This window comes from Gouania willdenowi, chromosome 13, assembly GCF_900634775.1.
Source record: "Gouania willdenowi chromosome 13, fGouWil2.1, whole genome shotgun sequence".
NCBI lineage: Eukaryota > Metazoa > Chordata > Actinopteri > Blenniiformes > Gobiesocidae > Gouania > Gouania willdenowi.
The window spans coordinates 7,764,685-7,780,962 of NC_041056.1; the positions used below are offsets into that span (position 1 = coordinate 7,764,685).

The 16,278-nt window shown below is 34.2% G+C and overlaps 1 protein-coding gene across 4 annotated transcripts; it reads left to right on the forward strand.

Annotated features, from left to right (window-relative positions):
- The first annotated feature begins 1,809 nt into the window (after positions 1 to 1,809).
- LOC114475012 (arfaptin-2-like) lies at positions 1,810 to 14,721 on the forward strand. 4 transcript variants are annotated; one of them, XM_028465678.1, is made up of 10 exons: positions 1,810 to 2,022; positions 2,159 to 2,267; positions 3,414 to 3,522; positions 9,202 to 9,264; positions 10,408 to 10,500; positions 10,620 to 10,720; positions 12,080 to 12,301; positions 12,371 to 12,528; positions 12,638 to 12,812; positions 13,584 to 14,721. In XM_028465678.1, exons 2-10 carry the CDS (start codon positions 2,169 to 2,171, stop codon positions 13,737 to 13,739), a joined length of 1,176 nt encoding a protein of 391 aa, XP_028321479.1. In that variant the 5' UTR covers positions 1,810 to 2,022; positions 2,159 to 2,168; the 3' UTR covers positions 13,740 to 14,721. The 4 variants fall into 4 exon arrangements, with proteins under 4 accessions (XP_028321479.1, XP_028321481.1, XP_028321480.1 ...); XM_028465680.1 differs by lacking the exon at positions 10,408 to 10,500; XM_028465679.1 differs by lacking the exon at positions 9,202 to 9,264.
- Positions 14,722 to 16,278: the final 1,557 nt, after the last annotated feature.

Here is a 16,278-nt window from a genome sequence, read left to right on the forward strand (position 1 = left end):
AAAGATTAAAAGCAGAGGTAGACCAATGTCAAACAGTCTTTGACGTTTGTTAATTAGGTGAAAACATGAATGAGACATCCTCATTACATGTCATTTTGCTGGCTTTAATCTCAGAGGAAACTCCTGTCTAAAGGAGTCTGGGTCAGAAACCCGAAAAAGGCGAAGTTTCATTTCATCATCATTGGATTTCTAGATTCAGTTTGGAAAATGTGTCACTTGTAAGCAATCAGCACATCAGGGGAAACGAACCACTGTAACTGTACAAATAGACTGTTGATTATATATGTGAGATGTTGTTTCACTGCCGCTTAGCCTGAGAAATTACAGGGAAATCTGCACATTTGGAAACCATGTGTAATTTCCCGGGATTCCTGATTGAAACAAATGAGGCAAATCATTGGGAGGGTGGTCAGTTTACAGGGTCAGCCCTTTTCACGTCTCAAAACAAACGACCGTATTAAAAGTGTTTGAAATTTTGCAATCAATGCAGGAGTTAAGATGTACAGTACTAACCTTAGTCCTGATCATAGATCATAGGACTATTGGATTAGATTTGGGAGTTTTTTCTCCCAGTCGTCGTGAATGCTTGTGGAATTTTGTGATGAGCGCTGACTTTTTGTTGTAATTCGCGCCCTATAAATAAAGTTGAAATGAATTGAAATGTGTGTCTTTATTATTCAAATGAAGAAAAAGTTGGTTCAATTTTAAAACAAATAAAAAACTTCATTTCAGTCAAAAACCTTTTCAATCAAAGAAAAAAAGTGTTTCAGTGCAATTATTTTGGGTGTCAAATATTTTTTTCCATTCATGAAAGTAGTTATTGATTGAAATTTTTTTTTTTTTTTAATTTTAAAAAAATTTTTTTTTTTAGAATTTTTCTTCTTTTCTTATCGAATCATCTTTTTCTTTCCTTGAATAATAAAGACACATTTGTCCTACCCTAGATGCGCCAAATAAATAGAATATATATAAAACTCACTTTAATAAAAAGTTAAATAAAATAAAAAATTTAATCAATGAAAAGAGTATTTAAATGCAATTATTCTTTTGGATGTAAAATATTTATATATTTTTAAATGCTTTTTCTATTCATATTCATACCATTTTTCTGTGATTGATTTCTTTTGATTCAAAATGCTTTGCTACATTTTCTTGTTGAATAATAAATATGCATTTGTTCTACTCCTACATGGCCCAAATACAAAAAAATAAATGAATAAAATGTATATAACTCACAATATAAAAGAAAAAGAAAAATTAAATAAAAGAAAAAAAGTATTCAAATGCACTTTGTTTTGGGTGATACATATTTATATACTTTTATATATTATTCTATTTATATTAATACTTTTTTCTTTGGTTGAAAAGGTGTTTTTTTGTTTAAGTTAAGTTCATTTTGGTTGAAAATGGTCTGCAACCTTTTCTTTGATTAAAAAATGAAGACTTTTTTTTTTTTTTAAATATATGTTTATTTTTATTTAACAGATAATTGGGGTATAGCGCCATCTTCAGGAGGTATTAGTGAATGTGCAGCAGAGAAAAAGTAGTTACGTCGGCAGTGCACGACGTGGAAGAAGAGGGGGAGGGAGGGTGGGCGATGCTCCGTTTGTTGTCTACGTTCTTCAAAATAAAATTATCAATTCACTCTACAGCATTTGTCCCTTTGTCAAAAAAGCAGTACATCTAATTTCATCAAGTTTTTTTCTAATGTTTTCGTTGTGTTGCTTTTTTTTAACCTAATAAACGACAATAAACGTAAAAGAAAGCTTACTCATGCTTTTATTTTGAAGGGAAACTGCAAAGCTGCGAGCAAGCTGGATGCAGGGATTTTCTGTTTTATGATTATGCAAAGAAATTTGTATAAATAATCGTGGATACGGCATGGATTGATATCAAAGACAGTCAGCGTTCATCAGTTCGAGTTTATTCAGCTTTACGTTTGTCTTCCCTGTGCAAATATAGCTTGGTTTTTATTGAAGACGGCTGGAACTGGCTCCTGTTTCAGGCTGATGCTAGAAACTGGTGAGGAGCTTTAAGCTAGCTGTCATCATCTAAGCTACATGTAGCTTCAGTGCTAGCATGCAGCTACGATAGGAGTGTGAGATGTAGTTACGCTGCTGTGATCTTGTGTGTTGTGTTTTTTGTTTTTGTTTTGCAGAGATTCCATTATGGCAGACAACATCATGAGCAAGGCAGCAACCATGGAGATTCCCATTAACAGTAATGGAGACACTGGGAATCTACCAGAGGATGACAGCCTGGAGCAGGTCAGACACTAACCTTTGGTTTATGTCAATAAATGAATGTACAGTGGTTTGCTATCAGGTTATTTTTTAATTTATTTTATTGCCTGGCATGCTTGAGTTTTTGTTACCATATTTCCATCAGCACATTTACATTTTTGGATAGATTTTTGCTTGCTACAATGAGTGTGCATTAAAATATATTGAAATTTTTATATTTACGTTTGTACAATATTGTCTTTCTGAATATTTGGATTTGAATATTATTGTGTTCATATTTTATTTCTGAATATTTATATTTGAATAATATTGTGTTTATATTTTCTTTATGACTATTTATATTCAAGTATTATTCTGTTTATATTTTCTTTCAGAATATTTATATTTGAATAATATTGTGTTTATATTTATTTTTCAGAATATTTATATTTAAATACTATTCTGTTTATAATATATGTCCTTTCTGGATATATTATATTTACTGTAATTAATAATGTGTTTATATTTTCTTTCTAAATATTTATGTTTGAATAATATTGTGTTCATATTTTCTTTCTAAATATTTGTATTTGAATAATATTGTGTTCATTTTTTTTTTGAATATTTATAATTGAATAATGTGTTTATACTTCCTAAATATTTATATTTGAATAATATTGTGTTCATATTTTTTTCTGAATATTCGTATTTAAATAATATTGTGTTCATATTTTATTCCTGAATATATTATATTTGAATAAGATTGTGTTTATATTTTCTTTTTGAATATTTCTATTTAAATAATATTCTGTTTATATTTCCTTTCTGAATATTTATATTTTAATACTATTCAGTTCATATTTTCTTGTTTGTGTTCATATTTTCTTTCTGATATTTATATGTGTTTTTCTTTGCTGGAAGCCAAGACTTCCAAACTGGATTCTGTAAACTTCCATTATTTATTCTGTGTGTGCTGTACTACGCCGCTGGTTAACCTCTTACCAGGGTAAATCACCATGGTAACATACGCTGAACACTAGCTAACCAGATCTCGCCCAGGTTCAGTTGTGGATAACCTGATGGTGATGGAACTGGCTGATCGAGCACTGTTTGTTAATTATACGATTAATTCATATTGTATAATCTCACGATTTTATGCATCATCATCTTCTTCTTCTTTCCTCACTGTAGGACCTGCAGCAGGTGATGGTGTCTGGACCCAATCTGAATGAAACCAGTATTGTGTCTGGTGGTTATGGAGGACCTCCAGGGGGAATCATTCCAACCAGCTCCATTAAAGGTAAAACCAGCAAAGCCCACACCTGCAGGTCTAAGCAGGCGCTCATTGTTTTTAATTCTCTGCTGTACAAACGCAGAAATACACAGGGACATTTAGTAGGAACTAGTTTGTAGAAAGAAGATGGGAAGAATATTTTTAAGCTGCAAGAAATGTTTCCATGCATCACAATAAGCAGTAACTGTTAAAGGCACCTTAAAGGAAACAGGAACTAATGTTTTAATTTACTGTATGTTAACGGGACCCTCCACTGTTTTACAAATGTGGCTTAAAACCTTTGAAATGTCCTTATTAGAAGATCTATGCCTAACAAAACACAATATTTTGCACCGTATTTGTTTTATTAAATATTAAATAGTAAATCACAGACTGTTGAAGATGCACAAACCCTGAGAATAGAAGTCCTTTTGGGTGACCATAGCGTCAGCTATGCACTGTTTAAGGTGGAGTTAAGGCCCCTTAGGAGAGCTCTTCTTCTCTGTTTCTGCTTTTACATCTGCTTCTATGCATCGTGGTGTTCCTCAAGGGTCTACCCTCGGTCCCCTTCTTTTTGCCCTGTACCTACTACCTCTGGGGAGGAAAATTTCATTTCCTTGTTATGCTGATGATTGTCATATTTACATGCCCCTGATACTCAATGTTTCCTGCTCTGTCCTGCGCCTTTTGAACTCTTTAAATGAGGTTATGGTATGGATGTCTTTTCATTTTTTGAGTTTTAATGAATCCAAAACTGAAGCTGTTCTGTTTGGCCCCAACAACTCCAAAGTCTTGTCTCTATGAACACATATTTAAAAGAAGTCTGTAACTATTCTTGGAGTCATCGTGGACTTTTTGATAAGCAGGTCAGCTCTGTTTTAAAAAAAGAGCTTTTTTTTAGCTGCGGCGTATCGCTATCGTTAAACCTGTTTTAGGTAAGAAAGAACTGGAGACTGTTATCCATGCTTTTATCACAACACGACTGGACTACTGTAACTCTCTCTATGTTGGGCTCAGCCAGGCCACCCTCGCTCGCCTCCAGTGGATACAAAACACGGCTGCCCAGTTTTTGACTGGTTAAGGCAAGGCAAGGCAAGGCAAATTTATTTATATAGCGCATTTCATACTCAAGGCAACTCAATGTGCTTTACATGATAAAACATTCAATTGTTTAAAATCAATAAGAACATTTAAATCAATAAGAACATTTAAAATCATCAGTAAAATCAATTAAAATCATCAGTAAAATCATCATTACATCAACAACATGACAAAAAATCTCTCTCTCAATCATATGCAGTAGAGAAAAAAAGTGCCTTTAACTTTGATTTAAAAATGTTCACATTGGATGCTGACTTCAGCTCCGCTGGCAGTTTGTTCCACTTCTTTGCAGCATAACAACTAAAAGCAGCATCACCATGTTTACTGTGAACTCTGGGCTCCACTATCTGATCTGTGTCCATAGATCTGAGAGACCTGCTGGGTTCATACCTGACTAACATGTCACTGATGTATTCTGGACCAAACCCATTCACAGATTTATACACCAGCAGCAGAACTTTAAAGTCTATTCTGAGGCTGACTGGGAGCCAGTGTAAAGACTTTAAAACTGGAGTAATGTGCTCTGACCTCTTTGTTCTGGTTAAGACCCGAGCTGCAGCGTTCTGAACCAGCTGTAGCTGTTTGATGCTCTTTTGGGGGATTCCTGTCAGAAGACCATTACAATAGTCCAGTCTGCTGGAGATAAAAGCATGGACCAGTTTCTCCTGGTCTTTCTGAGCCATTAAACCTTTCACTCTGGAGATGTTCTTTAGGTGGTAGAAGGCTGTTTTTGTGATAGATTTGATCTGACTGCTGAATGTAAGATCTGAGTCAATCAGAACACCAAGGTTTTTGACTTGGTCTTTAGCTTTTAAAGATCGAGACTCAAGATACTTACTGACAGCAGTCCTCTTTTCCTTGTTACCAAAGACAATCACCTCCGTCTTGTCATGGTTTAGTTGAAGGAAGTTTTCACTCATCCAGCAGTTTACTTTTTCTAAACAGTCACACAACACCTCAATGGGACCATGGTCATCTGGGTTCAGTGATAGATATAGTTGTGTGTCATCTGCATAGCTCTGATAATCAACCTTACAGTTCTGTAAAATTTGTCCTAAAGGAAGCATATAAAGGTTAAACAGAAGGGGTCCAAGAACAGATCCCTGAGGAACCCCACAGGACATTGGTAATCTGTCAGATTCAAAGTTTCCAATGCTTACAAAATAGCTTCGCTCCTCCAAGTATGACTTAAACCATTGCATTACTTTTCCATTTAGTCCAACCCATGTTTGCAATCTGTGCAACAAAATTGTATGATCTACAGTGTCAAATGCAGCACTTAGATCCAACAGAATGAGAACAGATACTTTTCCTGAATCAGTGTTCAACCTTATGTCATTGATCACTTTGATAAGAGCAGTTTCAGTGCTGTGATGAGAACGAAAACCTGACTGAAATTTATCAAATATTTTGTTGAATGTTAAAAATTGACTCAGTTGGTTGAAGACCACCTTCTCAATGATCTTGGCCATGAATGGAAGGTTGCTGATTGGTCTATAGTTAGCCAGTATAGAGGCATCCAGTGTTCTCTTTTTTAACAGTGGTTTCACAGCAGCTACTTTCAGGGATTTTGGTACGGTGCCTGATTGGAATGAGCAGTTAATTATCTGACACAAATCAGTGACAATTGACTTTACAACAGTTTTAAAGAAGTTTGAGGGTATTGTGTCAAGGCAACACGTTGATGGATTCAGCTGCTGAATAGTCTCCTCTATTGTTTTTGGGTTCACTGTAATAAACTCTAACATTGTAGTTGACTCATCCCTCAGTGGTTGAAGCTGTTCAAGCTTTTTGTGATTTTGCTGGTTTGTTCTGATGTTTGACCTTATTGATTGTATTTTTTCATTGAAATATACAGCAAATTCATTGCATTTTCCAGCTGACAGTAATTCAGGGGCTATCTGATCTGGGGGGGTTGTGAGCTTTTCAATTACAGAAAACAACGTGCGAGAGTTGTTGACATTTTTGGCAATAATTTCAGAAAAGTATTGCTGCCTTGCTTTGAACAAGCCATCATTGAATTTTCGCAGACTTATTTTGTACAGTTCTAGATGAATTTGGAGTTTTGTTGATCTCCATTTGCGCTCAGCTCTTCTACAGTCAGATTTCAAATTCTGCATTATCTCAGTCCTCCTCCAAGGTGTTTTCTGTGTGTTTGGTTTTCTCTTAGTTTTGATTGGAGCCACCACATCTATGACATTACAGACGTTTCTATTATACTCATCCAGAAGATCATCAACTGTCTCAGCACTCAATGTTGGTGTCATTGCTATGGCTTCCATAAACTGTGCACTTGTGTTCTCATTTATGTACCTTTTCTTTAAACACACATAACTAGGGGGAACAGATGTTACAGTCTCTAGGTCAAAAAAGACACAGAAATGATCAGATAGAGCTAAGTCTCTTACATCAACAGCAGAGATATCAACACCTTTAGAGATAATCAGATCCAAAGTGTGACCTTGAGTGTGTGTCGGACCAGTCACATGTTGTGTAAGACCAAAAGTATCCATTAAACCATACAGTTCTTTGGCAGTATTGTCCATGTTATTGTCTACATGAATATTTAAGTCACCTGTTATTATTATTATTATTATTAAAGAAGGCAGGAGCATATAACACCTGTTCTCTTCTCCCTTCACTGGTTCTCTGTTCACCAAAGGGTTGATTTTAAAATGAATTTATTGACTTACAAATTTCTAAATGGCCTCAGTCTATCCTACCTGTCTGAACTTCTTCAGCCATACTCTTTGTCTCGGGCTCTACGCTCAACCGACCAGCTGCTCTTGGCCGTGCAGAGGACGAAAAGGAAGTTCAGAGGGAGGGGATCGGGTATTTGGTTTCCATTTTTAAATCTCTTTTAAAAACACATTTGTTTGCTGTGGCTTTTAACACCGTGTGAGTCAACGTCATTTTTAACAGATGTTGGCGTTTATTGTGTCAATGTTGTATTTCTTGTATAGATTTTATGTTTTCATTGTACAGCACTTTGGTCAAACCTTGTTTTTGTTTAAACATGCTTTATAAATACATTGGATTTGGCTTGTCTACTACCAAACCACAGAGTTGGAACTGTCGCCCCCTGCTGTCATAGATAATTTTTTGGGTCACAACTACTGCAAGCAAAAGAGGGTTACATTGACAACTTTAACTCTTCCTGATTATTTAGAGCAACTTAAAGCAGCACAAATATGCATTTTGACTGAAAAAGCTGCTAAATGATCTAAAAATCAGGCTGAATTTTTCACTCCAATAGAAAACAATGGGATGCTTACAACCCTGTTAGCACACATATATCTCAAGAAGTTGCATCGGCGAGACGTATTATGAGAGCGTTTGCTCATTGGGCAGACGTCGCGGAGACATCGGCATTTGGACGATGGATTAAAGATGCTCATCACGGCCTCTCTACAGCGTATATTAACCTTTATTTAGCTCGGATCATTCAATTAGTATGGATATCTCCATATCCATAGTCAAGTATTTACTTAAATCTGATAGTAATATGGCAATATCACAACAACAACAAAAAACAATATACTACCACTAAATAGCTTATTATGTGTGGACGAAATAAAGAGAGACACAGTTCATGATCAGAAATGTATTTTCAGCAGCACAAAAACAGCTTCATGGAAGTGACGTTTTACAGTTCTACATTTTCATAAGTGGTATCACAGATTTGGGGGGAAAAAACACACAAAATGACGCATTAGGAGTAGGGGTGGGTACCTCTGGGTACCTCAAGATAGGATATGATACGCAATACAAAGCTCACAATCACGATTATCTCACGATATGACGATACTGTGATTATCAATATATTGGTCAGAAATCAATCTACGGTAACAAGAAGAAAAAAAAGATTAAATGAAAAAATACAATTTTTATTTGATTTCTCTGAAAGACAATAAATTGAAAAAGTGTCCTATGAACAGTGACACTATTTTAGTGCAACATTTCTGTAAATAAGTGTCAACATATCAATGTAAGTGAATAGGTACCTCCAATAGTGCTTTCTGTAAACAAAAAATAGGGTCTTTTTTACCAGTGACACCAGTATAGTGCAATATTCCAGTAAACAATATATTGGTTCCTTCAACAAACAGTGACAACATTTCTGTGAAGACCTACCTGCACATTTTAATGAAAAAGCAGAAAAAGTTTTGAAATAAATAACTAAAATCGATTCTTAGCGGGAGCATATCGATAATCGATCGTGCGGAAAAATATCACGATATATCGCCGTATCGAGATATCGTCACACTACTAATTAGGAGTAGAATGCAGACGCATGATCTGAGGCCGACATCGGAAAGACGTATGCGTGCTATCTGGGAAGCAAATGGGGCTGTGTGACATCATCAATCACGGGATTTCAAGATGGCGGAATACAGGCTCTAAAATGGTAAAGGAGTCCCATTTTTTAAAAGTTAATAAAACAAATATGGTGCCAAATAATGTCTATTGTTAGGCATAGATGTTCTAATAAGTACATTTGAAATATTTAGGCCACATTTGTGAAAACGGTGGAGGATCCCTTTAATATGTAACTTAACACCTGCTGACGTTTTGGGTAACGTTACAAACATCCATATCCTTTAGGACCTGCCATTCGCTTCAACCCTGAGTATCTGTGTGGTGGAAGAGCGCGTGCACAAGCACCAGGTGGCTGTGCACTCATCACCTGTCATACGTGTTCTCAGCTCTCTCTTTGTGCCGTTTCCTTTTGGACTCTGTGTTTAAAGATTGTCAGATTGCTCGACTAAGGGTCGTATGAAACTTTGCTTGAACTTTTCTACGTCAACAACAAAGTCATGGATGCATTAAACTGTTGATGTTGCAGGGAGAAGGATTCTAGTTGGATGCTTTATATGTGAATACACTCGTACTAAAAAACCTGTCTCACACCTAATGTCCAGCTTTCATAACTCATTCATTTCTGCATGACAAACTATCATTACTTACTGTTCCTCTAACACAGGGGTGTCAAACTTTTGGTTCAGGGGCCAAATACGGATCATTTTAATCTCAAGTGGGCCGTAATTGATCAATTTCCACATTAGTGTTACTTTGCATTTCCATGTATAAATGATGTAAAAGTTGTATTTAAGGCACCAACAATATCCAAGCAATGACTATATTTGTTAGAATTTTAGGTAAATCTTGTCAATTAATTTGAGGATTGAGTGGGATTTTGGAAAAATTTGCTTTTTTTTTTTTTTTTTTTTTAACAATTTGAACGTTATACAAGCATGGTAAAACTGCCAACCCCTGAAAATATTGAAAATATTTTACAATTTCAGTGAATTTGTGACAAAATTGATTAAACTCGAATAATTGTAAAGTTCCATTTTCAAATAAGTGTTGTGTGTATTATTTTTCATGAATGCCAATATTTACTGTGGATATGATACAATGATTTAAAAATACTCACAATTTCTGCTTAATTTCAATCAATAATTCCCATGAAAAGTTTTTATCATTTTAATATTGTCAAAATTCCCAATCTTAGGTTTCCGTGGAAATTTTCCAGATATTTAACGCCTCTTTGCAACCCTATTGAGAGATCCACAACTAAATTATTTTTGTCATTTACACTGTTTTCTCCGATTTTTTTTTATTTTCCCCTGCAGGCTGATTTGGATGTTTTAAAGGGCCGGATTTGGCCCCCGGGCCTTGAGTTTGACACACTTGCTCTAACACCTGTTTAACATCCTCACCATGGAATAAAACCTGTTGTTTCTGTCATGCTCATATTTCCATTGTCACCATAAACTGTCCTCATCATCATCGTTACATTCATTTCAGACATCCGTATGAAATCCAGGGCCGTTAACTTACCCATCAGTCAATCCTTAACCGGTCGACTCGCTCAGCATCACACACACGTGCATCCTCCAGGTACTGCCTCATTTTCCTCATTCATTCTCATTGTCCATTCATTCTCATTATTCTCTCTCCTTTACCTATTATACTTTACAGATTAGTTTACGCCACTTTTATTTATTTTCTATCTTTAGGGACGCCGAATCATAACATAAACCCGACTGAAGAGGTGACCCGTGGTGTGGCTGTGGAGAAATTAGACAGTGTGAAGAAATGGAGCATTAACACGTATAAGGTAATGTGAACACACGTGTGTGTTTGTTTAAAAAGCGCACACGCCTGTTTGATGGGTTTTTAATTGGGCACACGTACCTTCGCTGGCAGCTTTAAACTCTATTCTGCTGCAGGTCGATGCCTTTTGGAAACTGGAAGTGTGTTATTAAGGGATTTTGTTTAACAAAAAAAAGTTCCAGTTTGTTCTGAAGCAGAGGTTGACAACTGTTATGACAGTAGGAGTGGGGGCCAAAAAATGATGACCGATATGAGCAATAATACAGGGGGAAAAACATGTTTTTGTTTTTTGTTTAGTGTATTTTTCTTTCATATAATACATTTTTAGAATAATTTTTTGTATTTTTGAAGTCATTTTGTGTGTTTTTGAAGTCGTTTTGTATTTTTGAAATCATTTTGTGTATTTTTGAAGTCATTTTGTGTATTTTTGAAGTCATTTTGTATGTTATTGACGTCGTTTTGTATTTTTGAAATCATTTTGTGCATTTTTGAAGTCATTTTGTGTATTTATGAATACATTTCATGCATTTTTGTTGTTTGTGTATTTTTGAAGTCACTTTGTGCGGTTTTTGTTGTCATCTGTGTGTTTTTGAAGTGTATTTCCCTGTCAATCTGGATTTTTTGTTGTTTTTTTGTGTTATGAGTCATTTTCTTGTCATTTTGTTTTTTGGAGTAATTTTTATGTATTTTTCTCATCATTTTATTTATTTATTACATATTATTTATTTGTTTATTTATTTGAGGTTTATTTATTAGGGACGGTTACAATAAACATAGACAGCTGAAAACAGCTGTTTTCATAGTGTTTGTACGAGCTAATGCTAGTTTGCAACATCCGTCCCTAGAATTGCTTTTGTAAGAATAAAAAGCCTAAAACAGTCGATTTGAAAAGAAAAGTGAAATGGGTTTTCTGTCATGTTGTGTTTCTTTGCTGTCGTTTCTATAATTTAGTCTGTTTTTATTTTCAGATTTATGTTCGTCCTAAAGTAAACACAAATGTATATGGGAAAAGAGGGTTTTTGTTTTTATTTATTTTTTAATGTTATATGATAGTTTCCACTTAAGATATTACATTACTGTCTCTTATCTGCATATAGGTATATGACGATAATAATAATAATAAATAATAATACATTTTATTTGAAAGCACTTTTCAGGCTAAAATAACAACACTAATACAGTGGTAAAAACATAGAAATATTAATCAGAAAGAAAGAAAATTTGTAAAATAAAGGCAATAAACAGACATATATGAATGCATGGTTTTATTTTAAAAGCAGAGTGACACAGGTTTGTTTTGAGAAATAATTTGAAAGATGGTAGGTCACTACATATCACTCCTTCTCGTTTGTTTACTGTTTAGTGCACGAAGCAAATGTTCTCCGAGAAGTTTGGCCGAGGTTCCCGAACCGTGGACCTGGAGCTGGAGGCTCAGATCGACGTGTTGAGAGACACAAAAATCAAGTATGAAAGCATCCTGAGACTGGCCACCGCCCTCATCGACCACTTCCAGAGCATGGTGCAGACGCAGCAGGCCCTCGGAGACACCTTCACTGACCTGAGCCAGAAGTCCCCTGAGCTGCAGGTACAGCCTGGAGCTTCTAAAGTGTGACATCACTCACAGCAGGTTAAACAGTGTTGTTCCTTCCTTTAGGATGAGTTTGGATACAACGCAGAGACACAGAAGCTGTTGTGTAAGAACGGTGAAGCTCTGCTGGGAGCCATCAGCTTCTTTGTGTCTGGTGTTGACACGCTGGTCAACAAAACAATGGAGGATACTCTGATGACTATCAAACACTATGAAAACGCACGGTAAGCAAACTCTTCACATTGTGCTGAGTACAAAGGTCCTGAAGGGTGTGGTTGATGATGATGATGATGATGATGCTGCTGGTGACATTCCCACATGTCTTGGGTCCAGGCTGGAGTTTGATGCCTATCGATCAGATCTGGAGGAGCTAAGCGTTGGGCCGAGGGACGCGGCGGCCATGGTGCGGATCGAGATGGCTCAGCATGAATATCACGTCCACAGAGAAAAATACGAGAAGCTACGAAGCGACGTCACCATCAAACTCAAATTCCTAGAAGAAAACAAGGTAGGAGTTTAGTTTATAAAAAATAAAATAAAAGACTCTGTTTACTTTGATCACCTCCATTAAGGGGATCTTTTTGCACCGCGTTTATTTATTTATTTGTTTATGAGCAAGATTACATCACAAGTACTTAACAGATTTTGACAAAAAAATGTATTCATTTAATTGAATTTAATTTTTGTTTTTAGGCAGGATTACGTCAAAAGTAAACAGATTTTGACAAAAATATTTATTTATTTATTTATTTATTTATTTATTTATTTATTTATTTTTAATTAATTAATTAATTAATTAATTAATTAATTAATTAATTTATTTTTAATTTATTCATTTGATTTATTTTTTGTCTGTTGGCAGGATTACATCAAAAGATTTTGAATTTTTTAAAAAAGTATTTTATTTTTATTTTTATTCTTATTTTATTTGTCTGTTATCAGGATTACATCAAAAGCTATTCACAGATTTTGACAACATTTTAACTAAAGACAGACCTTACACGCCATGGAAGGTTCCATTAAAGGTTAAAATACATTGAAATGTTTTATGTTTTTAATGGATTTTATATTTAAATTAAAAAAAAATAAAAAATGATCACCTGTGCTGTTATTCATCCATAGCAGTATGTGAACAACGTCCAATATTCAGTTCCACTTACAAATGTTCAACATTGACTTTCTTCTTTTTAACTGAGTAAAACTTCTAAAAAATAGTAATACATTTAATTCCTCTTACATGAGGACTTAGTGATGTATTCCTTTTGTTTTGTCCAACCAGGTGAAGGTGATGCACAAGCAGCTTCTCCTCTTCCATAACGCCATCTCAGCGTACTTTGCTGGGAACCAGCAGCAGTTGGAACAAACTCTAATACAGTTCAACGTGAAGCTAAAGCCTCCAGGATCAGACAAGCCTTCCTGGCTGGAGGAGCAGTAATGAAGGGTTCACATGTTGTGGTCGTACAGTGACATACGAGTCAATGAGGGGAAGTTTGACATCATGATTATAGGGACACGTAAACGGAGTATATTATATATAATATATACAGTATCGTAGGATCAGCCGTAGCCGCAGATTTTTCTCTTTTCTAACGTGTCTCGGTGCCATTCGTCGTCTAGGTGGGTACATATGATGTTTCCTGTTGTGTTGAGAATTTTGTGTTTTATCACACAAAAACAAAAAAAAATGACTTCTATCATTAGTTTTGATACACAGCAATCATTTAAATATACATCACCTATTTATGTACAGCATAGTCGACTATTGTTAAGATGGATTTTGCCGTTTTGCACATGCTTTTTTTCTATTGTTTTATACTGTATTATCAAAGTTGGACAAATAGGCTCTTTCAGTGTTAAATATCCTTTTTTCATTTTGCATGATTATATATTTGTGAGCTCATTATTTATAAAAGGAAATGAGAGAGGCATTTTTAAAGTGATCCTATACAACAGTTTTGTAAATTTGTGTTTAAAACCAATCCGATTAACAAAGAGATTATGGTTTAATCAATGGGTAGATTCACATGATTTGTTTTCTAATGAAAGCTAGCTTGTAGAAACCAAAACAAACCTAAAAGAAATACTTTAAATGGATTCAAATATCATGTTGTGTTTTTTTTAAAGATGCACCACAGTTCTTTTACATCTGACATTATTTTCAGTGTGTAATTCTAATATTTAACTACAAATAAACCACACTGAAAAACTTTTTGGTCATAATATTGCCAAAATTAAGATTTTTTTAGGGGCTCATCAAGAAAAAATATTTGATTTGACAAAAGATAAAACACGTTGACTATTGTTTTTTTTTTTAAGTGTGTGGAAAATAATGTACTGTAGGTTACAATGTGTTGGAAAATATCACAACGTTCCCCATTTGTGGTAAATTATACTGCTGCAGTTTTGAACTCAAAATGCTGAATTTAATGCAACGTTAAAATCATTTTTTTTTTTACAACTTCACTGCCTCTAAACACAGAACGCATGAGGATATGTGTTGTATTTGTGTTATTTATTCACCAGTTTGTTTTCATATTGTGTTTTTATTTCAGTTCCGTTAAGTCAGGTGATTGTGTTGCACTTTCCAATAAAGTTTGCTGGAGGTTTCCTTTCACCAACACGTGTCGCTGAAAGTACGTTGGCAGTGATTGTGTCCAAAATAGTAATTTATATCTTCATATAGTAGCTTGTGTAAATGAAAGGGTAAGAGGAATGTGTAGTATTTTTGTTTTTGTTCCTTTTGCTTTAGTGAAACTGTTAGTTTAAGGTTTTATTCTATTTTCAGGATTCAAATCTATTGATTTTCTGTTAGCAGCAATCATTCTGCAAACATGTTTCACCATTGATAGCTTCTTAATTCACTTATAGCGTTAACTTGTGCATTCTTTCCTCAATCAGAGAAAAGCATGTTATCAGACAGTAGTAAGAGGACAAAGTACTTTTATCTCAGTAAAAACAAATACAGATGTTTGTGTCCTGGATCTGTATCAGCTTTAAACTGAAATCAGCACATACCTTCATTTGCACCAATGGACTTAACAGCACACAGAGAAACACTGATTTAGTTAAAAAGTAAAATATGTGAATAAAATAATGTAATTTGGCAAATCTACATAAACCCAAGAGTGCAGTACTAATAAAAACTGCTCAGCTTCTATAAAGGTAGATTTGCGTTTTTATTATTCAATGTAAAAAAAATAAACACCACGAAAAAATATTTTCAATTTAGCTTTTTTTTGTGTGAAAAAGGGTTCTATCTAGGTAGATTTGTGTCTTTAAATTCAATGTAAAAAAATACTTTAACCAAATTAAAAAATATTTTCAATTAAAAAAAAAACAAAAAACTTTAAATGAAGGTTTTCTTTAGGCAGATTTGTGTCTATCATTAAATGTAAAAAAAAAAAAAAAAGAAATAATTTAACCACCAAAAAATATTTTCAACATAGATAAAAAAAAAAAAAAAAAAACAAAGAAAAAGAAAATGAATAAAAATTTTTTTTTTTCTTTGTTAAAAAGGGTTCTATATAGGTATGTATACAGGCAGATTTGTGTCTTTATTATTCAATGTAAAAAAAAAAAAGAAGACAAAAACTTTAACCACAAAAAAATAATAAAATTGTTTGTTAAATCGGATTCTATATAGATATGACTTCATTATTCAAAAAAAAAAAAAAAAAAAAAAGACGTTAACCACAAAACAAAAACAACAAAAACCTTCATAACAAAAAAGGAAATTTTTTGTTTTGTTTTTTTTTCTTTGTTAAAAAAGGTTGGGACTAAAGAAACTTTGAGATATATATATATATATATATATATATATATATATATATATATATATATATATTGAATAATATGTATCATTGAATAATGATACAAAAATACGCTTACACCTTTATGGCTTCCTCTGGCACCCCCTGTTGACAAAGCGGTGTAAAAACACCTTTTCAGTTTTTAATACAGTCAGTGGATTAAAC

Excerpts from the sequence above, each read along its gene's own strand:
- LOC114475012 (XM_028465678.1), top strand. The coding sequence starts at position 2,169 with ATGGCAGACAACATCATGAGCAAGGCAGCAACCATGGAGATTCCCATT. Across the intron at positions 2,268-3,413 it reads AGGATGACAGCCTGGAGCAG|GACCTGCAGCAGGTGATGGT; the intron begins GTCAGACACTAA and ends TCCTCACTGTAG. Across the intron at positions 10,721-12,079 it reads GGAGCATTAACACGTATAAG|TGCACGAAGCAAATGTTCTC; the intron begins GTAATGTGAACA and ends TTTACTGTTTAG.